This window comes from Caretta caretta, chromosome 3 (genome assembly GCF_965140235.1).
Source record: "Caretta caretta isolate rCarCar2 chromosome 3, rCarCar1.hap1, whole genome shotgun sequence".
In the NCBI taxonomy this organism is placed as follows: domain Eukaryota; kingdom Metazoa; phylum Chordata; order Testudines; family Cheloniidae; genus Caretta; species Caretta caretta.
This window is the reverse complement of record NC_134208.1, coordinates 39674811-39699817: the sequence shown is the minus strand read 5'-3', so window position 1 is coordinate 39699817 and position 25007 is coordinate 39674811. Positions and strand designations below refer to the sequence as shown.

Genomic DNA, 25007 nt, shown 5'->3' with positions numbered 1-25007 from the left:
TAAGGATCATAAGCAGTTAAAAGCACCCCCCTGGAGAGAGTAGGATGAGAGTAGGTGGGGGGTTGGAACTGAGTGGTCAGCAGCTACTGAGGATGTGGGGGAGAGAGAGAGAGAAGTTGCAGCAAGGAAGTCTCTCCCAGCCCAGAGAAGGTGGTATCTGGGCTAAGTGGAACTTAACAAAACATACGAGGAAATGATAGGATTCAGGTAATATAAGATGTAAACAGATGCTTGTTGTTTTAACTCTCTCTGCTTGCTATGTACGTTTGGATGAATAAATGATAAATTTCTTTTGAAGGAACTGTTCAGTCACTTTAATCAGCAACTGATCATAGGCTCCTAGGGGGAAGTTTCTTGCCGATGCCAAATACAGTTGGGCCTGTCATGCTATCAGAGGTGGGGAACAAAGGGGCTGCAACCCAGGGAGCCAAACTAAAAGTGATAGAGTCACAGGCTTCTGTGCACAGACTGGTAAAGGTAGCAAAACCGGTTCCGTGAAGGGTGCACTCAAGAGGGTCTGCAAAGTACCCAAGTACAACTGGCCCTGTCACCATGACAGGTGGCTTTGAAAAGCTCTCCATAATTTTCATGTAAAAAATTAAATACATGCTGGTTCCAGGCTTTCGGGACCTTTCCATCCGACCCTGCCTCCACAAGTGACAAAGAGGACAGGAAGTATTAATTCCTCTTCCCTTCTGCTGCTGCTTCTGGTTGCCACAGGGAACATTCAGGACTCTCTCTGCCAGGAAAGTCTTTGTGATATTAAATCGAATTCTTGATAGGCTAGGCAGCCCTAAGCTCCTTTCCATGATGCAGGGCTAAGAAGAGCGAAAGAGTGAAATACAGGCTGAAAAGAAAAGGAGGGGAGGAAGAGGAACATGTGCGAGATGCACTCACATCCCTGCAAGCACAAAGATACTCACTTCACGTTCTCTTCAAAAACTGGTATATTTCACAGTGGAACTGCCCCAGGAAGTTATTGCTGCTGCTTGTAACATTATCTCCCCCTTCTGAACTACAGGCTCTACTTTCTGCAAAGACGGTGAACCAATGGTACCATGGTCCTGTTTCTCCATGGCTTCCTGCCAGGAGAAACTGGGAGCAGGAGCTTCTCAGTAGCAATCCAACATCTTGTATGAGGGAAACCAGATTCTCTTGTGGGTCTCAGGACACATGCCAAGAGGGCCATTTCCCATATGGAAACCTGAACCAAGCAGCAAAGAGAGCCTGAAAAACTGATTATTTTCCATGAACACTATGTAAGAGTTAGTCTTTCATATATATTAATAAATTAGTGAAATGAATTGAACATTTTTGTGTTCTGTTCTCTAACAACCTATCCTGTCCACATTGAAGCCCATGGCAAAGCTCCTTTTGACTTCAGTGGGTATAGGGTTAGGGTCTATCTAACTGGTAACATGGATGATAATACAGTGTATACTTCAACAAATATGTAGGAACCCAGTTACTTACTGTATAAGGACTTCAGCCATACAAATATTTTGGCTCACTTCGAACTAATAATTTAGTATTCTTTCAGTCCAAATGGTGGCCTTTAGAAAAATTTTCGTTGTTATCTATATGCTATACTTCACTCTCTGTAGAAAATACCTCAAACCTGAGGTTAGGTAGGTGAAAACAGTCATGTATTTATTGAAGACAAATGGAAAATCTTCTTTACTAAGCCGACAATTTATTTTTTCCTACTCTAATTTTGTTCCAACATCTACTGCTGTTTTGAGGAAGTAACTTGCAAAATTATTTCATGCAAATCTGGAAAGGAACTCATCTATTCTAAAGGTAAAGAACTTTATTTTTTAAAAGAAGAAACAGCCTAGGATTTACTAGTGAAGAATGAATTTTTATAGTTGTGAAAAAAATCCCGTTTGACAGCCTTGTTTATGTTGGAGGAAATAATGATTGCTGACAGTCTGAAGGACCACCCAGTGTTTTATTTACATTCGAAACATTTGAAATCAGCTCTGTTTAGATAATGTTTACGTTTTGCATCTGGCTTGCCTGCACACGTTGCTTGCATGCTGTATTAAAGTTAGTATATCATATTTGAGTTGTAATCAGTAATGTCAAAATTTCACACTGTCAGCTGAGAGCTATTAATGTGAAGTTGTTGAGTCTCCTGTTAAACATTTTGTTCACCTAGATCTGGGAATCTAGCTGTTAATGGAAACCTTTTCACATTACAGAAAATAATTGTGGAGGTTTTTATGTAAGAGAATGAAATGCCTACATTCTAATTTTTTTCATATTCCTCCTCTAGAGAATCACAGAAATGTATTTATTAATGTAATAATTTGTAACAGAAAGGGATTTCAAGGTACATGAATGACTAGGATTTGGAGAGCACATTTCTGAATATATACTGTAGAAAACTAGCAGTTTTAAATTAAGTAATCTTGGGGTGAGACCATCCATTCAGCAGCACAGTACTTTTACAATGCTTAAATAAGAAAGATGCTTTGATGTGATCTGTACCAATGGAGAACTTCTCCCTTCATTTTATATTGTTTCTCTCTTCGTTTTGCCAATCAGTTCAGAAACGTTAAGTGAACAATAACCTGCTGGGTATTTTGGCAATCTGAATGAAAGGCTTGGACACAATTCTTCTGAACATAAAGAGCCAGGGGTTATATTTTTTCCATCCAGCTTCCATCTGAGTAACAAAAACAAAACAGAACAAAAAAAAGAAGAGGTAACAACTTTATTAATTCCTGTTGCTTTTTCTGACACATTAATTGCCAGTATCCTGCATCATTTTCTGTTACTAAAATAGATATGAGTTTATTTTTCCCAATATCTTTCCCCTCCATTAATTTTTCATTCTTCACTCAGGTTTGCACTGGTATATCAGTTTGATGTATGATCCAGCTTTGGAACTTTTGTTACTAGGAGTTTGAAATGGGGTTGCCTTGAGCAACTTAGTGGGTCATGTGAAGAGGAAAGGATGGACATGAAACCTCTACATCTGAACTGAAAGAACAACATTTGTGTATGGCGCTTATCATGTAGACTGATCTCTTAACTGGCTGAAGAAATGACAGTCTAGAAGGGCAAGTAATCTTCAATATTATAGGCTTTGACACTGCATGTTTCGTGTAGCACAAGTGCTCTTCATATGATGGGTTTATACGTCACTTCATAGCACGAACACTAAATTACATTTAGTGCAATTCTTGAAAGGCTTTCTTAGGTATGAAAGCACTCAGTAGTACAGCAAACTAAAAGCAGCCTTTTGGAGACTCCCTATCATAAAGCAAACCCTTTATCTGACAAAGTGTGGAGGAAAATGGTACCTTGCTTGTCCCCCCACCCCCAGCCCTTTATGGTGAGGACAAAGAAAACGCTTTCTTGCTCAGAGGGCAGCTGCAGAGTGGAATGAAACTAGTCAGTATTTTTGACAGATCTTCAAATTCTTCATGTAGTTGATAAATATTTAACTGCAGAAGATAAATATCAAGCTGGGTACATTTCAATGAGATGGACAGAATTTCTTTGGTGATGCAAGCTCCAGCCCTGGAGAATAAGTAACAATTTGACAATATGGTGGTTATAACCATTCAGATAAAGGCTAGTATGTAAACATGTAGTGAGGAAAAATAAATACCTTGTCTGCTGCTCTATATGAGATACTGGAAAACTAAATTGGTATGTGAGGCTAGTGAGTTTGCTTGCTCTAAAAAGTATTCTGATTGGATGGATCCTCAAGATTATGTAAACGGATATCAATAATGATCTTCTCTATATTGTATTTACTTGAACAGGATCCTGCTCCCATTGAAAACAGAAATAATCCTAGATTTCAAATGATAGAGGGTTTGTTCCAAAGCCCATGAAGTTAATGGAAGGAATCCCATTGATTCCAGCAGAGCTGGATTATGTCCATGCTGTTAGTTATTTTAGTTTTGCTAAGAGGAAACTTAAGGTCCACATCTGAAAATAATTAAATCAGATATGCAAAAGAAGTGACCCAAAACATATCAGACATATTTTACGGCTGCTATGATTTATAAAGGGTTTTGGTTTTATATATGTTTGTCAGAATCTGATTGCTGACAAGAAACCAATTCTAGTGAGATTCCTACTTTGGGTTTATGGCTGAAATGTGGCCTTAATTTTGAAATTAAATATGAAGGAAGGAAATTAGGAACATTAAAATACAAAGGACACATTGAAGGAAATGCCAGACTGAGTGCAACTGATAACGTGAGTCAAATTTTAAAGTGTTGTTGGCAGGTCTGTGTTATTCAGAAAATGAACACTCTGAAGAAAGTCTCGCTGTAACTTAAATCAAGATCAATCCTCAAATAGACTGCATCTCTGTTGAAAGGAAATTCATTTAGGCTAAAACTTATAGTTAATGAAAACGATGTACAATGGTACCCATGTATATGTGATACTTTGTAAACCCCAAATATCCCCCATGAAGCTGTAGGAACTGAGGCTGTCAGTAGTAAAAATACACTTGTATCTCTATATTTCCTCTTATGCAGCTCAACAGTATTGCCCAGATACTTTGTGAGATTTAATTCATGTAATTAATTAAGTAATAATTAGAATAATAAAGTGATTTGACGTTCGAGGATGAAAGACACTATATGACTGGATAATGAAGAGGAGAATATTTCAAAGTATAAGCGGATACTGCAAATATCATGGTGAAAATAAATTTACAAAGCCTATAATATCGTTTATGCGCCCAATGGATGAGCTGGTTTTAAAAAGCCACAATTAGTGTCTATAGATAACCTATGTACTTCTTACCATTAGTAAGAATTTATTTATTTAACCAAACTTTTCAGGAGAACTTAGCCACTCTAATGAGTAATGATTACCTATTCACTGCTGAGAGGGGAAAGAGAAGTACTGTTTAAAAAATGGTTACTTACTTTCTTGTAACTGTTGTTCTTCGAGATGTGTTGTTCACATCCATTCCACATTAGGTGTGCGCGCACCGCGTGCACGAGCGTCGGAAACTTTTTGCCTTAGCGGCTTCCATCACGTTGGCGGGGCCCCCCGAGTGGCATCACTGCGCCGTGCATATATACCCCCGCCGGCCTAACCCCCTCCAGTTCCTTCTTGCTGGCAACTCCAACAGAGGGGTAGGAGGGTGGGTGGTGGAATGGACATGAACAACACATCTCAAAGAACAACAGTTATGAGAAAGTAAGTAACCGATTTTTCTTCTTCGAGTGCTTGTTCATGTCCATTCCACATTAGGTGAATCACAAGCTTACCTCTGGAGGAGGGTAGGAGTCACGGAACAATTGCTCGGTGGACTGCTCTGCCAACTGCCGCATCCTCTCTGGCCTGCTGGTTGACCGTGTAGTGGGTCATGAAGGTGTGCACCGAGGACCAGGTGGCTGCTCTGCAGATCTCCTGGATCGGGACATGTACCAGGAACGCCATGGAAGTCGCTTGCGTCCTGGTCGAGTGGGCCATGACCACCAGGGCCGGAACATCTGCGAGCTCATAGCACGCTTGGATGCAGTTTGTAATCCAAGATGAAATCCACTGCGCCGACACTGGGAGGCCTTTCATCCTCTCGGCTAAAGCCACAAACAGCTGCGTGGATTTGTGAAAGGGCTTGGGGCACTCCAAATAGAATGCCAGCGCTTGACGCACATCCAGGGTGTGCAAGCTGCAGTGACGTGGGTCCGTATGGGGTTTCAGAAAGAACACCGGCAGACAAATGTCCTGGCCCAAATGGAACTGGGGTGCGGCCGGAGCTGCACCTTGTCCTTGTGAAAAACTGTATACGGTGGCTCAGAGGTGAGGGCCCTCAGTTTGGACACCCTTCTGGCCAAGGTAATGGCAACCAGAAATGCCACCTTCCAGGAAAGGTGCAGGAGGGAACAGGAAGCAAGAGGCTTGAAAGGGGGTCCCATGAGTTTAGAGAGGACTAGGTTAAGATTCCATGGAGGGACTGGTGGGCGGGAGTATGGGAACACCCTCTCCAACCCTTTAAGGAACCGTTCCATCATTGGGTGGGAAAACATCGAACCCCCAAGAACCCCGGATGGAAGGTGGAGATGGCCGCCAGGTGCACTCTGAGTGAGGACGGGGCTAGCCCTTGCTGCTTGAGGTGCAGGAGGTACTGCAGGGTGGCCTGCACCAGGGCCTGGCATGGCCGCACCTGTTGGGGTTCACACCAACACGAGAACCTTTTCCACTTGGCCATATAGACCGCCCTGGTAGAGGGCTTTCTACTGCCTAATAGAATCTGCTGCACTGGAAGGGAGCACTGGCTATCCAGGGCGTTTAGCCACAGAGGCTCCATGCTGTCAGGTGCAGTGACTGTTGGTCAGGGTGGAGAAGATGCCGGCCGTCTTGTGTAATGAGGTCCCCGTGTAGGGCCAGGACTACTAGGGCCTCCACTGACAGTTCTAGGAGCGATGTGTACTAGTGCTGGTGGGCCCAGGCTGGGGCAATGAGGATCACTGCCGCCCTGTCCCTGCGCACCTTGAGTAGGACTTTGTGCACCAAGGGGAGTGGGGGGTAGGCATACATCAAGCCCCCTCTCCATGGGATCGCAAACACGTCTGTGAGCGAGCCTGGGCTGCGGCCCTGGAACAAGCAGAACTGCGGGCACTGGGCGTTGGCCCTGGTGGCAAACAGGTTTACCCAGGGAAACCCCCACCTGCGGAAGAGCGAAAGCACGACGTCCGCCCTGAGCATCCACTCGTGCATGCGGTATGACCTGCTGAAGGAATCCGCCAGCTCGTTTCGTACCGCTGGGAGATAGGACGCCTCGAGGTGAATTGCATGGGTTATGCAAAGATCCCAGAGGAGGAGAACCTCACGACAGAGTGGCGAGGAATGAGCCCTGCCCTGTTTGTTTATATAAAACATGGCAATAGTGTTATCTGTCAGAACTGTCATGCTGTGACCACTCAGAGTGGTGTGAAAGGTCTGGCAGGCGAGACGAACCGCCCTGAGCTCCTTCACATTGATAAGGAGTGACCGCTCTGCTCCAGACCACATCCCCTGCGTCATGAAGTCCCCCAGGTAAGCCCCCCATCCATGGTCTGACGTTTCAGTCACCAGCGTCAGGTCTGGATGTGGGGCGACATAGGGGATGCCTTTGCAAACCACAGGCTGGGACTGCCACCACAGCAGGGAGTCCAGCACGTCCCTTGGGGCTGTCACTACCAAGTCCAGGGGGTTCCTGCCTCGGCGGTAAACCCGAGGAAGCCACGCCTGCAGAGTCCTGAGTCTCAGTCTGGCATGTCTGACCACATGTGTGCATGCTGCCATGTGGCCCAGCAGGGCTTCTTCTGGGTCACCGGGGTGTGGATACCCAGCGACTTAAGCGTAGCTCGTGAGTCCTTGAGGCTACGTAGCCTCGTGTCTGTCTGGTCTGAGAAGAGCCTGGACCCTTCGAAGGGGAGGTCCTGGAGTGTATTCTGGACCTCTGGCGGCAGGCCTGACTCCTGGAGCCACGTCGAGCGCCTCATGACCATCCCGATGTGATTGTTCTAGCCACCGTGTCTGCCGAATCCAGGGAGGCCTGGAGAAAGGTCTTTGCTACTGCCTTGCCCTTGTCCACCAGGGCCATGAACTCCTGTTGGGAACCTTGTGAGAGGTTGTCCTTAAACTTCCACACCGCTGCCCAGGAGTTGAAATTGTGCCTGTTGAGGATGGCCTGCTGATTCGCAATCCTCAACTGAAGGCCCCCAGATGAGTACACCTTTCTACCAAAAAGGTCCACGCATTTCGCCTCCTTGGCCTTAGGGGCCAGGGCCTGCTGTCCATGGCGCTCCCTTTCGTTTACCACTGAGACCACTAGGGAACATGGATTCGGGTGGCAGAACAGGAACTCATAGCCCTTAGATGGGGCAAAGTATTTACGCTCCACTCCTTTGGACGTTGGAGCGGTGGAGGCTGGGGTCTGCCATATAGTCTTATAGTTGGACTGAATGATCTTAATGAGCAGGAGCACTATTCTGGATGGACCTTTGGGGCTCAAAATGTCCACCATGGGGTCTTCCTGCTCAACTGTCTCCTCGGCCTGCAACTCCAAGTTTTGGGTGACCCTGCGCAGAAATTCCTGGTGGGCTCTATGGTCTATTGGCAGAGGGCTGGACACCTCTGTACCTGCCACCGCCTCATCGGGGGAAGACGAGGAGGTTAGCTGCTACTCGACCCACTCTGGTTGGTCCTCCTGCTCCCCTTCTCCCGTGGGAGGGGCCTCAAGCTCAGGCCAGGGTGGGAGTCCATGGGACGGCACCGGGCTTGGTGCCAGTTTCTCCGGTTTATGCTGGAGGCCTGGATACTGTAGCCTCCGGCACCATCTGGCATCGGTTCAGGGACCGGGACTGCTGCACCGAGTAACTTGCTTTGGACGGGGCCCCTTGGAGCTCCTGATAGGCCCAGGGGGTCCAGAAGGGCCAATGGCCTGGCAGCCCGCATTGGCGTTGCCAGCTCCCCTGAGGGTCTCTACCGTCCGGGGCCCGGTGTGGGTAGCTATAGCGGCCGGAGTCAGCGCTGGACTGCAGCGACGCCGATCACAAAGGCCATGGCGGTGCCAACGATCTGCACCGGCAGGAGAATGTGAGGCTCCTGCCTAAGAGGGAGCGGGAATGGTACCGGTATCCCCGGGATCGGTGCTGGTGTTCCCTGGACCGGGACCATCTGCAGGAGTCCTCTGGTGAGGGCCGTCTCAACTTCTCCTGGTGCCGGTCTCTGGGTGGTGCTGGAGAGCGGCTTGCCTTTTCCGGTGCTGCTTCGCGCCGACCCGCTGCCGGTGCCGAAACCTCCTTCTGGGCCGCTGGCAAGTGTGAGTCCACGGAGTCGGAACTCGACCGGGACCAACTCCTGGAGCAGTGCCGGGACGGTGTCCTTGAGCGGCACATCATTGCCGGCTTACCCCTCGACGGCACCCGAGGCATGGGTGCCGGAGGGTTCTCCCCATACAGGAGGGGGCTCGCCGCTGACAGCTCGATGAGGTCCTTTGCAACCTCAAAGGTGCCAGGCATAGAGGGCTGATCCGTTATGCCCTCGAGCCCATCGTCCGCACTGAGTTCACTTAGGTCTGGGCTCGGTGGGGCTTGTGCTGCCGGGACCGCCAGTGTCAGCACCAGTACCGCGGCCTTCCCGCTCTTATCAGCGCTCGGTGCCTCGGGAGGCACCGGCCTCCTGTGCAGGGAATGACCGCGCCTGCTTTTCGGCTGTGCCAGGGGAGGACGAGCGGTGCCGGGGCCTAGCCTGGCGCTCTGGGGCCGACAGTTTACGGTGCTTAGCTGGTGCTGGGTCTCTCGACGGCTCCGGGGCACTAGGCACCGAGGAAGCCTGAGCTGGCGGCGGGCGCTCTGGGTCTGGCGGCTGCAGTGCGGCCTCCATCAACAGTTGCTTTAGACGAAAGTCTCTTTCTTTCCTTGTCCTTGGCTTAAACACCTTGCAAATCCTACACCATTCAGTTTGATGTCTGTCCCCCAGGCAACGTAGACACGAGTCGTGGGGGTCACTAACTGGCATAGGTTTGCGGCACTTGGTGCAAACCTTGAAGCCGTGGGCCTGAGGCCCGGGGTGGGTGCTGGAGGCCTCCAAGTACCTAATGACTTAAGTGTCCACAATCAGTATGTTAACAAACTGATAACAGCTACTCCAAAGGCTAAGGGACTGCTCTTCTACGAGAGAGAGGTTGTTCCAATGCCACCACAGATGGCAAGAAGGAACTGGAGGGGGTCAGGCCGGCGGGGGTATATATACACGGCACAGTGGAGCCACTTGGGGGGCCCCGCTGGCCCGATGGGAGCCGCTAAGGGAAAAAGTTTCCAATGCTCTTGCAGGCGGCGCATGCACACCTAATGTGGAATGGACGTGAAGAAGCACTCGAAAAACATTTATACTGGAGGCCTCAATAAGATTGGGACCCCATTGTGCTAGCCACTATGCAAACATGCAGTATCTGAGAGCCTCTGTCCCAAAATGCTTACACAGTCTACAAAATCAAACAACAGATGGATGAGATAGCAAGTGGGTAAAAGAGAATACAGGATAACAAAAACAATAAGCACAGACTAGCTCTGTGTAAATTTCTTAGCCAATCAATAGCTGTAATCATGGATAAACTATAATATATGGATGAAGTTACAGTATTCAGCTTGTGTTATTCATAGCAAAATTTCATAAGCCTAAATGGTCTTTCAGACCCACATCAGAGGTGATGTCAGAATCACATCATCCTCAAACTCAGCAATGATTCTCTACCATGATGCCTGGATCTTTACTCAGCCAAAACTTTTATTGGTGTAAAATATAACTGCATACCAAAATCAAACTCTGCCTGTACTTTTCTGCATTCCTTTTGCACTTATTATAGGTATTTGTATTTTGAACAAGACAGAGATTCTCAGCCTTGGTGTTGAAAACATGTCAGTGGGCAGGGCAATCCTGACATTTCCATATGGTTAAATGAAAGAAGGGGCTCAGCTAGATAAAGGAAGATCCTGGTAGGTAAAAGGTTGAGAACCACTGAAATAAGGATTTACATAACCTACAATGCCTTTTAGTTGCTAAAAAGTCAGATTTAAAGACTGCTCTTACTGATGCAGATGTAATTATGGAGTAACTCCACTGAAGACCGTGAAGTTACACTATATTTACAGCAGTGCCACTCCTTCATTTGTGCTATATACTGTAGCTATAAAAAAAAGAATAAAATCTATTCCAGTATTAGGATTAGAAGTAGAAGAATTGGTATTTTCTGAATAACATTTAGAGCAAATATTTCCATAGAATTGCAACCAAAATTGGTGAAAAGTGAAGCGGGTTAATTTTTTTTATCACATTTTTTTCTGGCATGGAAAAAACCCAATGAGCTAAAAAACATTAAGAAGCTTTCTTTGTAATATTTTGAACGCAACCAAGACCAAGAACCAATGGAAATCTCATAGGCACACCTATCCCCATGACATTTTCAGACTAACATGTTTCTAGTAAGTGTTGGATAAGTCTGGATGCTTAACCAAACGGTTTAAAAGGTCATTTTGGCCAAGATTTTCAAAAATTGATGCCTAAGGCTCCCACATCCAACTTTAGGCATCATAAATAGATGGTGTGATTTTTCTAAAGTGCTGAGCACCCATGACTCTAATTAAAGTAAATGGAAGCTGCTGGATACTCCGCTCTTTTGGCGATCAGGCAACTTATTTATGTGCCTAGAATATGGATTGAGGAGCTTAACGTAGGGCACATTTTTGAAAATCTTTGGTTTGGGATTTGTACAAATGTAATTACGGATATGGTAAAGGAACACCTATGAATCTGCTTGAAAAAATGCAGTAGATTGCCCATTCCCCAAGAAGCCACCACTCAACTCTGAAGATCTCGCCAACTATTTTTCCCTCTCCAACATCCTATTCCTGGGGAAATAGACAGTAAGGATGTTATTTAAGCCAGGGAAGGTTAAGTAGGTTTGAGCAAACCTCTATTAAAACACAATTCTTAAATAATTATTTATATGAAGAACAATTAGGAAAAGTAGATCTGAGAGCGATATTTTTGTGTAAATTCCAATAGATGGAATACTTGCCTTGGCGTGAAAGTCATGGATGGGATTATTTTCTAATTTGTTGCTGAAATACAGGAGATGTTAGCCTCATGGAAATTTAAGCCTGTATATAAGGAAGGATTTATCATCATCAAGAAAAGGCAAAATCTGATCAGAAGTTATGTAATTTTTATGTTGGTTTATGATTTAAAACTAATATCCAAAGAATGACAATGCTATAACTCATTGAGGACAACTCTATGTAATTAACATACATTGCAAAGAAGAGTTTAACCATCCTCCCCAAGACAATGTACCTGTACACTTTAAAATGTGTGCACACTTTCAAGTATGTTACGAATTTATTTATATATTATTAAGGCTACGTTTTAGTCATGGGTATTTTTAATAAAAGTCATGGACAGGTCACAAGCAGTAAACAAACATTCAGGGCCTATGACCTGTCCATGGCTTCTACTATATACCCCTGACTAAATCTTGCAGGAGGGGTGGCCTGGGGGCGCTGCGGGGTGGCGGTCCGGGGACACCGTGAGTGCTGAGGGGGGCGGGTGACCCAGGACTTCCACTGGTGATGGGGGTGGTGGTGGCAGGGCCGGCAGGCTCCCTACCTAGCTCTGCACCTCCCCGAAAGCAGGGACATCCCTCTCACTCATCTCCTAGGCAGAGGCGTGGCCAGGCAGCTCTGAGTGCTGCCCCCGCCCCAAACTGCAGCCAATGGGAGCTGCGGGGGTGGTGTCTGCAGGTGGAGGCAGCTCGCAGAGCTGCCTGGCCATGCCTCTGCCTAGGAACTGAGCAAGGGGGATGTCGCTGCTTCTGGGGAGCCCCCCCGAGGTGAGCGCCACCCAGAGCCCACCGTGCCCCAATGCCCTGCCCCCTCCCACACCCAAACTACTGCTGTTGCTGGGGTTGGTGGTGCGGTGGCCTGAGACAGCCCCAGCAGCAACCGGTACTACTGGTGCAGGGGCTACCTGAGCTGTCCCTGGACCAGGCACACCGGCCGCTGCAGAAGTCATGGAGGCCACGGAAAGTCATGGAATCCATGACCTCTGTGACAAACTCGCAGCCTTAACTATTATCAAAGGCATAGCACTTTACTCCTTGTGACTATGACTAACAGCCTTTCCCCTCTCTCCCTGAACATTTAACTAACAATACTATAGTTGGGTAATGTAAGTATTTCTCAAGCTCCCAGTTAAACATGGCAAGACCTGAATGTAGGGCTGAGGAGCCACAGATTGTCAATTCTATTTGCCAGCACACACTATCCTGTCTATTCACTCAAACTGTTACTCTTTGGAGGAAGTACTTTGTTATTTTTTTAGAGGGCACAAAAGCAAAACCAAAACACATGCACAGGTTCAACACTGAAATTGAGTGTGGTTCTGTCTGAATAAATCACAAGGGTGACATTTGAAGAAATCTTCTCCAGACTAGGAAATCAATCTTTGTTTGACTTCTGTGGAAGGAAAGATTGAAATAATGAATGCTAAAATGAACTGAAGGGACAGGTTATCTGATCATGTTGCACATACTGCATACAGGGCTGATTGAAATTTTTTTTTTTTGCTTAATAAGCTTCTGATATGTGCCTTGAGACTCATCTAATAATAGAGAATTTGGAGGCTCTCTTTCTACCTATTGCTGGATGGTAAAGCAATCCTTATGAAGGCAGTTATTTCTGTAAATGCTGCGTGAAATATTGCAAGGATGTTTGAGTCCCAGTTTTTCAAATATTGGGGAAAAGTCTTGAGCTCTGCAGAGGACACGCCTATATCTTTTTTGCAGCTCTGGAGACAGAACTGGAGAGCTTTTCAGTGGAAAAAGCTAAACTGACATCCAGAACCCACATATTTGCCTCTGCTTCCAAAACAGCATGACCCATTGTCAGAATCAGTGAACCTGGTGGTGAGAAAGGATTACAGCAACCTTTGCAGGCGTGACTGAAATAAAACAAAAGTCCTAAGGATGGGGGAATGATCTCTGCTTATCACATTTTTTTGGCTGATGAACAACCTATAAGGAAGTATAATTATATCCTTTGACGCCTTAGGAAAAACTTACTAACTGTCAAGGTGGTTAAAGCACTGGAACAAATTACCTACGGAACTTGCAGAATCCCCTTCATTGGAGGTTTTTAAGAACAGGTTACATGAACACCTGTCAGGAATGGTCTAGTTATTACAGAGTCCTGCCCTGAGCGCACGGGACTGAACTGGATGACCTATTGAGGTCCCTTTCAGTCCTACACTTCTATGATTCTATGCCAGAAATTAAATAATGTTAATTCAGCATGGCCCAATGGATAGAATGCTGAATTCTTAGTCAGAAGACCTGAATTCTATTTCCATCTCTGCCACTGTCTTGTCATATTGCCTTGGGCAAGTCACAATCTCTCTGTGGACAAAATTTCCTGCATCTATAAAATGGGAATAATCTTACTTACTTATCTTTTGTAAATTAAGTGGAGCTCTATGGATAAAAAGTGGTATGGAGTTGCTAAGCATTGATATTTGACAACATTACTCATACACCCCCAAATAATGTTTCTTCTATTCATTCATATTAATCCTATCTTCTCTTTTATTTCCCTCAGTTGTTCTTTCCTTTAAGACTAAGTGTATACAAATTTTTCTGATGAACGAGGTGTCATAAATATAAAGCGAAGAGTAATCACCTTTAAAATCCCTCCTGGCCAGAGGAAAAATCCTCTCACCTGTAAAGGGTTAAGAAGGTAAAGGTAACCTTGCTGGCACCTGACCAAAATGACCAATGAGGAGACAAGATACTTTCAAAAGCTGGGAGGAGGGAGAAAAACAAAGGGTCTGTGTCTGTCGGTGTGATGCTTTTGCCAGGGACAGAACAGGAATGGAGTCTTAGAACTTAGTAAGTAATCTAGCTAGAGATGCGTTAGATTATGATTTCTTTAAATGGCTGAGAAAATAGCTGTGCTGAATAGAATGAATATTCCTGTCTGTGTGTCTTTTTTGTAACTTAAGGTTTTGCCTAGAGGGATTCTCTATGTTTTGAATCTAATTACCCTGTAAGGTATTTACCATCCTGATTTTACAGAGGTGATTCTTTTTTACTTCTATTAAAAGTCTTCTTGTAAGAAAACGGAATGCTTTTTCATTGTTCTAAGATCCAAGGGTTTGGGTCTGTGGTCACCTATGCAAATTGGTGAGGATTTTTACCAAACCTTCCCCAGGAAGTGGGGTGCAAGGGTTGGGAGGATTTTGGGGGGAAAGATGTTTCCAAATGACGCTTTCCTAATAAAAATAAACCCAGAAAAATGTTTTGTGGTGGCAGTGGAAGTCCAAGGGCAAAGGGTAAAATAGTTTGTACCTTGGGGAAGTTTTAACCTAAGCTGGTAAAAGTAAGCTTAGGAGGTTTTCATGCAGGTCCCCACATCTGTACCCTACAGTTCAGAGTGGGGAAGGAACCTTGACACGAGGATAACTGTACAACTTGAACTTTTTTGCTAACTTACATTCTAATGCATTCTAAAGCTTATCTGTGCAGAAGACAGATTTTTCAGGGAATTGAGGACCATCAGAACCACCACCCCATTCTGCTTCAAATACAAGATGCACTTCTTCAACCTTGCCTCTTCTCTAATATAAAAACACACAATTTTAAAAAAAACCTACCAAACAAAACACTACAGTGCACACACAGTTCTCCCTCTAGGAAGAGGATGAGAGAAAGAATGAATCACAAACAACAAATATTAGTCAATTCTTTTAATGTACTATGGGAAACTGCTTGGATACTACAATGATTAGGGCTATATAAGAATCTGTATAGAATTATTTGTCCTATAACTAAATATATTGATATTAGACTTGTAAAAAAATATTTATCTAACCAGTACACCTTGGGATGAATGTATTAGAGATATGTAACTAAGATCATTCTTAAAAAATAACATCCAAAATGATACTTAAAAAAAGGAAATTTCTTCTGTCATATATACCTTTTTCCACAATCTCCCCTGAAATAAATGCCCACACATTTTCTGAGAGACAAGGAAAACTACAACTGAAAGGTAGCTTGAACAGAGTTTAATTAGAGAATATTTATTATGGATTAAGGAAAGAGAACATTAGAGACACAATAAGTTATTAAAAATCAAAATATTCTTCTAATATATCTTTATATTTATAATTTTTTCCATACAAAAATCAACTCCAAAAAAAGTTTGTTGTAATTGGAAGCAGAATAAAAACATTTTTTATAGGACAATTTGTTAAAAATAAAAATTGTAAATTGATTGTACATCATCCAGTGGATATTTCAGAAAAGAAGTTTAGGAAAAAAACCAAAACCATTAAGGCCATTGAGTGCATTTTAGTTACAGTTAGTGGTAACATAATTGGCTGGAAAGATGCCAGTTTGTCCTCGGATGCTTCCTTCCCACCAGTCAAACTGTGAATTTGTTTTGGTTTTGACAATTATTTTATCTCCAGCTTTGAAATTCAAGTCACCTGGTTGCTGTCCTTCAAACGAATAAAGTGCTGTCACTTCCATAGGTTTAGTCTCAGAATTCCCTAAAAAGAAAGATCAATTGAAGTTTTATTTTATTTTAAAAAGATTTTATTAACATGTTGAATTTCATGTACAGTATATTCTCAAATTCAGTATCCCTAAAAGATGGAAAGAACCACGAATGAGGGTAACAAATTCAGTGTATTATAGTTTTACACACACATACTCTCTTTCTCTCTAACTGCAGATGTGATGAAGCTCATTTTCAATACATTCTCAGACTGGTGTAAGAGCTCTAAGAGCTCAATACACAAATTGCTGGTCTTCCTCTTCAGGGGCTGAAGTCAACGTACTTAGATCGGCTTACTGTGGTGTCTTCACCGCGGTGAGTCAACTGCTGCTGCTTCCCCATTGACACTGCCTGAGCCTCTTGCGGCGCTGGAGTACAGGACTTGATGGGAGAGCGCTCGGGCGTCGATTTATCGCGTCTAGACTAGATGCGATAAATCGATCGCTGCCCGCCGATCTTTTTTGCTAACTTACATTCTAGTGCATTCTAAATTACACTCTAAACCTTATCTGTGCAGAAGACAGAGATTTTTCAGGGAACTAAGGACCAACCCCCACCCCATTCTGCTTCAAATACAAGATGCACTTCTTCAACCTTGCCTCTTCTCTAATATAAAAACACACAATTTTTAAGAAAACCTACCAAACAAAACACTACAGTGCACACACAGTCCTCCCTCTAAGAAGAGGATGAGAGAAAAAACGAATCACATGCAACAGATATTAGTCAATTCTTTTAATGTACTACTGGAAAGTGCTTGGATACTACAATGATTAGGGCTATATAAGAATCTGTATAGAATTATTTGTCCTATAACTAAATATATTGATATTAGACTTGTAAAAAAAATATTTATCTAACCAGTACACCTTGGCGCTGCCCGCCGATCCAGCGGGTAGTGAAGACATACCCTAAGACATAGCTGAACACAGTGTGCAAAATCTTAAGAGCTATTATGGAATAACAATAAGTGTCAGGTATATTTTTTTAAGCTCTGAGTTCAATCATACCCAAATAGCACCCCATCTCCCAAATAATATATGGGTCTTTTTCCCATGATATTGGGTCATTATTATACAATCAAATCCATCTATAAAATAAGACATCAGTATGTGTAAGAAGATGTACATAAGAGTTATTCCCTCTACCTAGGTGAACCTTGCAATGGAATAATATGTATCTAAAATAAGGAATAATTCAGCAATTAAAGGAATTAAAACAAAATAGTAACACCAAAAACTGTTTTGTATGCAGACCATATTACATGAATATTATCTTACCTGAAAGTCTTTGACAAAATAAAAAGAAACTGAAGGTTTGAAAGAGTCCAGTTTGAAAGTAAATTACATAAAATCGGAAATTGTGGCTACTAGGGCTGTTGGTTAATTGCAGTTAACTCACATGATTAACTCAAAAAAATTAATCATGATTAATCGCAGTTTTAATCACACTGTTAAACAATAGAATACCAATTGAAATTTATTACATATTTTTGGATGGTTTTCTACATTTTCAAATATATCGATTTCAATTACAACACAGAATACAAAGTGTACAGTGCTCACTTTATATTATTTTTGTTACAAATATTTGCACTGTAAAAATGATAAACAAAAGAAATAGCATTTTTCAATTCACCTCATCCAAGTACTGTAGTACCATCTCTTTATTGTGAAAGTGCAACTTACAAATGTAGATTTTTTTTTGTCACATAACTGCACTCAAAAACAAAACAATGCAAAACTTTAGAGCCTACAAGTCCACTCAGTCCTACTTCCTGTTCAGCCACTCATTAAGACAAACAAGTTTGTGTACATTTACAGGAGATAATGCTGCCCACTTCTTATTTACAGTGTCACCAGAAAGTGAGAAAAGGAGTTTGCCTGGGACTTTTGTAGCTGGCATTGCAAGGTATTTGCAAGATATGCTAAACATTCATATGCCCCTTTATGCTTCGGCCACCATTCCAGAGGACATGCTTCCATGCTGATGAAGGTCATTAAAAAATAATGCGTTAATTAAATTTGTGACTGAACTCTTTGCGGGAGAATTGTACATCTCCAGCTCTGTTTTACCAACATTCTGCCATATATGTCGAGTTATAGTAGTCTCGGATGATGACTCAGCACATGTTCATTTTAAGAACACATTTGACAAAATGGAAAGGTGGTACCAATGTGAGATTTCTAAAGATAGCTACAGCACTCGACCCAAGGTTTAAGAATCTGAAGTGCCTTCCAAAATCTGAGAGGGAAGAGGCGTGGAGCTTGCTTTCAGAAGTCTTAAAAGAGTCAGATGCAGAAACTACAGAACCCAAATCACCAAAAAAAAAAAAAAAATCAACCTTCTGCTCGTGGTATCTAACTCAGATGATGAAAATGAACATGCATTGGTCCGCACTGCTTTGGGTTGTTATCAAGCAGAACCCATCATCAGCATGGACGCATGTCCTCTGCAATGGTGGCTGAAGCATGAAGGGACACATGAATCTTTAGCATATCTGGCATGTAAATATCTTGAGACGCTGGCTACAACAGTGCCATGCGAATACCTGTTCTCACTTTCAGGTGACACTCTAAACAAGAAGCAGGCAGCATTATCTCCTGCAAATGTAAACAAACTTGTTTGTTTAAACGATTGGCTGAATAAGAAGTAGGACTGAGTGGACTTCTAGGCTCAAAAGTTTTATATTGTTTTATTGTGAATGCAGGATTCTTTGTACATAATTCTACATTAGTAAGTTCAACTTTCATGATAAAGAGATTGCACTACAGTACTTGTATTAGGTGAATTGAAAAATACTATTTATTGTGTTTTTTACCGTGAAAATATTTGTAATAAAAATAAATATAAAATGAGCACTGTACACTTCATATTCTGTGTTGTAATTGAAATCAATATATTTGAAAATGTGGAAAACATCCAAAAATATTTAAATTATATTGTATTCTATTATTGTTTAACAGTGCGATTAATCACAATTAATTTTTTTAATCGTTTGACAGCCCTTCTGGCCACTATTATTACACAGAAAAAGTAAAATCATGTAAGATCTCATAAATTGAAATGGATGCCTCATTTTGTGCAACTCTGAGGAATAAATATTCTAATCAACTTTGATAAATTGTAAGAAGTGATATCAAAATTAATAAATTAATAAAATATTGGCAAAACCGAACCCACTGAAAATGTCATGGTTAGGAATGGTGGCTACAATCAACATGGAACTGCTCCTTATACATGGTTTACTATTTCTAACTCTCCCTTTAGAAGTCCCCAGAATATTTTAAAATATCTGCTAAATACTATTTCTAACTTTGTAAGGAAGGATAAAGGCCATGAGACGTTTGAGCCAATTTGCTTGAGCCTGACTGTGATACCCTTACACACATTTGGTAGTACCTTACTCTGTAAATAGTCCAAATGATATGAATGGTTTTCACACCGAGTATCGTACTACTCAATGTGAGTAGGGTATCACATTCTGGCCTTTTATGGTCTGATTTTTACTGGTGACTTGAGAGGATGCCAAGGAAGTTAAAATTGGATTTTTGATGGAAAGTAAGACAGCTTTAATTAATCAGCTACCACAATACATTTTAGCACATGTCACTTAAAGAACATTTATAGCTTTAAAATGCCAGATTACCAGTGCAAACACGTACTACATGACAAAGCAATCAACAAAAGCACATTTACAATTCTGAGAGAAACTCACCAATTTTTTCAGTCAACATTCTGGTACTGAAATGACTCAAACCCCAATAAAATGATATTCTTAAGTATTTTTTCTACTTTAGAGGTTTCACATTCCTGAATGTTATGGTGGTTTAAAACATTGAAGGAATAAAAAGGGTAAAATAACTCAGAGGAAAAATAGAAATGCAAGTGTCACCTAACAAATTACATTTTGAAGAATTAAAACAGTTATAACTTCTTTGGAAAGGCAGTTCAAATTTAAATGTATAATTTTGTCTATTAAATGTAACAACAACACATTAGCATTGCTTATATGATCTACTCTTATAAATGTAGAACTCATGCTCTGAGCTCTTTCTCCAAACACTGTGTCATGTCTCATTTGCTATATATTTAATAATTTCCTCCCATTTCCCTGCTCGGTCTTTACAGTTTATAGTTAAACGTGTCGTTGGGCACTGAATAGCACATTCAGAGTTTGTTAATGGAGACAGGTGATGCTATTGAGTAAAAGGAGACACCTCAAAGGGAATGGTTAACACCTACGTGGCCTCCACTGGGCCCCTTAATATCATTTGTATAACCCTGTTCCCACTGTAGTCAATGGCAAGACTCCTATTGACTTCAGTAGAAGCAGGACTAGCCCATAGGTTTTCTCCCTACTTGCTGTGTACATCATCTAAATACTTGTGGATAATTATCATATCTCTCTAGCGCTGCTGTCATTGTTTAGCCAATGTATAAATATTTTAGTACTGTTAGGGTTCCCTTCCCACTCCGAACTCTAGGGTACAGTGTGGGGACCCACATGAAAGACCCCCTAAGATTATTTCTACCAGCTTAGGTTAAAAACTTCCCCAAGGCACAAATCCTTCCTTGTCCTTGGATGGGTACTGCTGCCACCACCAAGTGAGTTAGACAAAGATTTAGGAAAAGAACCACTTGGAGTTCCTGTTTCCCTAAATATCCCCCCAATCCTCTTTATCCCCTTTCCTGAGAAGGCTTGAGAATAATCTACCAACCAAATAGGTAAACCAGATTCTTAAAAACAGAACTTTATTATAAAGAGAAAAAAAAGTAAAAGCAGCACCTCTGTAAAATCAGGATGGAAGGTAACTTTACAGGCTAATCAGATTCAAAACACAGAGGGCTCCCCTCTAGGCAAAACTTTAAAGGGACAAAAAAACAGGGATAAACCTCCCTCTTAGCACAGGGAAAATTCCCGGGCTAAAAACAAAAGATAATCTAATGTGCCTTGCCTTATTTACTTACTCTTTTTGCAATACTGAGACTCATTTTAGGATGATTTTAGGAGAAGGAGTTTTCTGACCTGATGCTTCTCTGCTTCCCCAGGGAACACACAAACAAAAAGCACAAAAAAAGCCTCCCTCCCCCGCATAGATTTGAAAGTATCTTCTTTCCCCATTGGTCCTTTTGGTCAGGTGCCAACAAGGTTATTTGAGCTTCTTAACCCCTTACAGGTAGGGAGGATTTCTAGGCTACCCTTAGCTGTACGGTTTTGACACGCCCCTCAAATCACAGACGGTTCTGGACAGCCTGTACCACACTGGCTGTGATTTCTTCCTGGAGCTCTAGGAGAAAACAGAGTTAATAAGACACATGCACCTCTAGATATACTACTGATTATATAAAAACTAACAATAATTTCCACATTTCAAGGATGATTTTAACCAGTTGATTCTGGGAAACTTTCATGGGAGAGAGCACCAGCCATCTTGTTAGAAGCTCCTGAAACGTATTATATTTCAAAATCAAAATCTTGGAGAGCTAAACTCCACTGAAGAAGTTTTTTGTTATTGTCCTTGATGGTATGAAGCCACTTCAGCGCAGCATGGTCGGTTTGCAGATGGAAACGCCATCCCCAAACATGTGGGTGTAGCTTTTCCAGAGTGTATACAATGGCGTAACATTCCTTTTCACTGACTGACCAGTGGCTTTCCCACTCAGACAGTTTTTTGCTGAGAAACACGACAGGATGGAATTCTTGATCCGGTCCTTCCTGCATTAAAACTGCTCCCACACCACGCTCGGATGCATCTGTGGTTACTAAGAAAGGTTTTTCAAAGTCTGGGGCCCTGAGCACAGCGTCAGACATGAGTGTCACTTTAAGCTGGTTAAAGGCCTTCTGACACTTTTTAGCCTTAACAGTTAGTCCTGCCTCTCGTATGCCTCAAAGACCTTCCGGAGATGCTCCAGGTGTTCTGCCCATGAGTCAGAAAATATGGCCACACTGTCAAAATAGGCAACTGCAGATTCTCCCAATACCGCTAGGACACTATATACAAGTTTCTGGAAGGTGGCGGGTGCATTTTGCCACCCGAAAAGGAGCACATTAAATTCATACAGCCCTACATGGGTGATGAAGGCTGATCTTTCCTTGGCAGATTCATCTAGTGGTACTTGCCAGTACCCCTTGATTAAGTCTAAGGTAGAGCTGAACTGGGCACATCCCAGTTTCTCCAATAGCTTATCTGTGAGAGGCATTGGATAGTTGTCTGGGCAAGTCACAGAATTTAGCTTACGGTAGTCCATGCAAAAGTGTATTTCCCCATCTGGTTTGGGAACTAGAACCACTGGAGATGACCATGCACTGTTAGAGGGGCATATTACACCCATCTGTAGCATATCCTGGATCTCCCGTTCTATAGCAGTTTTAGCTTAAGGAGACACCCCGTAAGGTTGAGCTCTAATTGGGCGAGCATAACCTGTGTCAATGGAGTGGTATGCCTGTTTGGCTGAGAACATTGGCGCACAGCTCCTTGATCTGCTGTCGCTGCATACGCCCAAGGGTCATGGAGAGGTTCACCTCTTCCACACCACCAGCACATTTCCCTTCGTAGTAGATACCTTCAGGCCACTCAGCGTCATCTCCTCCCTGAGCTGTAAACTGACAAACCTTTAATTCTCTGGAATAAAAGGGCTTTAGAGAATTAACATGGTACACCTTAGGCTTTAAGTTTGAGGTGGGGGATGCTATGAGATAGTTAACAGCTCCCAGGTGCTCTTGGACCGTGAATGGCCCTTCCCACGATGCTTCCATCTTATGGTCCTGGAGCGCCTTCGAGACCATGACCTGGTCCCCTACTTTGAAGGAACGCTCTCTGGCATGTTTATCATACCAGGCTTTTTGCTCTTCCTGAGAATCTTTTAGGTTTTCTCTAGCAAGAGCTAAAGAGGTTCAGAGGGTGTTTTGTAGGTTGTAGACAAAGTCCAGAATGTTACTTCCTGGAGAAGGCGTAAAACCCTCCCATTGCTGTTTCACCAACTGTAATGGCCCCTTAACCTTGCAGCCATACACAAGTTGAAATGGTGAAAACCCTAAACTGGGACATGGTACAGCCATGTAGGCCACAAGCAACTGCTGCAACACTAGTTCCCAATTGTTGGAGTGCTCATTCATGTATTTACGTATCATTGCCCCCAAAATTCCATTAAACTTCTCCACCATGCCATTTGTTTGATGATGGTAAGGGGTGGCAACCAAGTGGTTCACCCTATGAGTTTCCCACAGGCTTTTCATGGTCCCTGCCAGGAAATTAGTTCCTGAATCCGTAAGGATATCAGAAGGCCAGCCTAACTGGCAAAAATGTCTGTTAGTGCCTGGCACACACTTTTAGCCCTGGTGTTCCTTAGAGCTACTGCTTCTGGCAATTGGGTGGCAAAATCCATGACAGTCAGTATGTACTGCTTTCCTCTGGGTATCTTTTTCGGGAAAGGACCCAGAATATCCACAACTACTTGCTGAAATGGAATCTCAGTTATGGGGAGTGGCTGGAGAGGGGCTTTGACCTGGTATGGGGTTTTCTCACTCTTTGGCATACCTCACAAGACTGGACATAGGTAGAAACATCCTTGCCCATTTCCTCCCAGTGGAATAACCTCCCCAAATGGTCTTTGGTCCTTTTCACCCCAGCATGACCACTAGGATGATCGTGGGCTAAACTCAAGAGCTTTACCCAGTACTTAGTTGGAACAATCAACTGTCTTTGAGGATGCTAGTCCTCCTGGTGCCCACTAGAAAGAGTTTCCTTGTATAAACGTCCTCTTTCTACAACAAACCAGGATCGATTAGAAGAGCTGAGAGGCGGTGGGTTGCTCCGTGCCACCATCCAAGCTCCCTGGAGGCTTTCATCTGCTTCCTGTTTGGCCTGGAACTGTTCCCTTGATGCTGGAGACATCAGTTCCTCACTGGATTGTGGACTTGTGCTTGGTCCCTCTGGAAGCAATGCAGGTGATGGGGCTGTTTCCATGGACTGTGAACCGCTCTCCGCTGGTGCACTAGGTTGTGTTTCAGGCTCCAGCTGAGCCTCTTGCGTAGGTTTATCTGCTGCTGCCAGGGCAGGCTCGATGGTGCTAGTACTTTTAATCTTTCCTCATAAATTAATCCTTCCAACCTCCTCATGATTTTTGTTGCTCTTAACTCCCTGAGCTCTGACTCTGGACAGCTTTACACAAAATAGTTGCACTGGTTTAACTAAAATCAGTTTTTAAATTGAATTAATGAAACAAGTGCAAACCCTCTGTGTGAGCACACCTAAATCGATACTCAAATGGCTCAGTTCAATTAAGTTTATCTCAGGGAGTTCAGAGAAGAGCAAGAAAAATTATTAGGAGGTTGGATGGGTGGACTGACTGAAGAGGAAAGATTAAATAAACATTGACCAACCAATGAACAACAGGGTTGGAAAGACATGATAATTGGCAACAAAATTTTAAAGAATATAAGCACCTAGGGAGGAAGTTCATGGCCACATCCTACTTTCACTGAAGTTGATGGGAGTCTTGCCACTGACTTCAGTGGGAGCAATACTGATTTCTTAGTAAGTGTGGCATAAGGGAATACCAGAAATTGCCTCTTTCCTGGCTGAAGTTGCAGTGACCTCTGAAGCGCTGTGCCGATACAAATTTATGTCCGCGGGTGTGGATATTCACAGATATAAATTGGTATCTGCTGAACTGCAGGGCTTTCCCGGGAACCGCAGTGGTGAAAAGAGCAGAATGTGGGGCAGTCATTCCCAGGAGCCAACACCCCGTGCTGGCAGATTAGGGGTCTGGAACACATGAGTTATGAGGAGAGGCTGAGGGAACTGGGATTGTTTAGTCTGCAGAAGAGAAGAATGAGGGGGGATTTGATAGCTGCTTTCAACTACCTGAGAGGTAGTTCCAGAGAGGATGGTTCTAGTCTATTCTCAGTGGTGGAAG

At 43.2% G+C, this 25007-nt stretch overlaps 1 protein-coding gene across 5 annotated transcripts in view; it reads right to left on the bottom strand.

Annotated features, from left to right (window-relative positions):
* The window catches only part of SH3YL1 (SH3 and SYLF domain containing 1), a 158325-nt gene that overhangs the window by 28285 nt on the left and 105033 nt on the right, over positions 1-25007 (bottom strand). Inside the window, exon 10 of one of the 5 annotated variants that reach the window (XM_075126445.1) lies at positions 2498-2671. The exons of 1 other annotated variant lie outside the window; for it this stretch is intronic. In XM_075126445.1, the coding sequence (XP_074982546.1) occupies positions 2646-2671 (26 nt within the window). In that variant the 3' untranslated portion in view covers positions 2498-2645. Of the gene's footprint in view, positions 1-2497; positions 2672-15278; positions 16078-19035; positions 21377-25007 lie in introns of those variants that run through there. 3 more of the 5 variants (XM_048845368.2, XM_048845367.2, XM_048845370.2) reach the window with 3 other exon arrangements.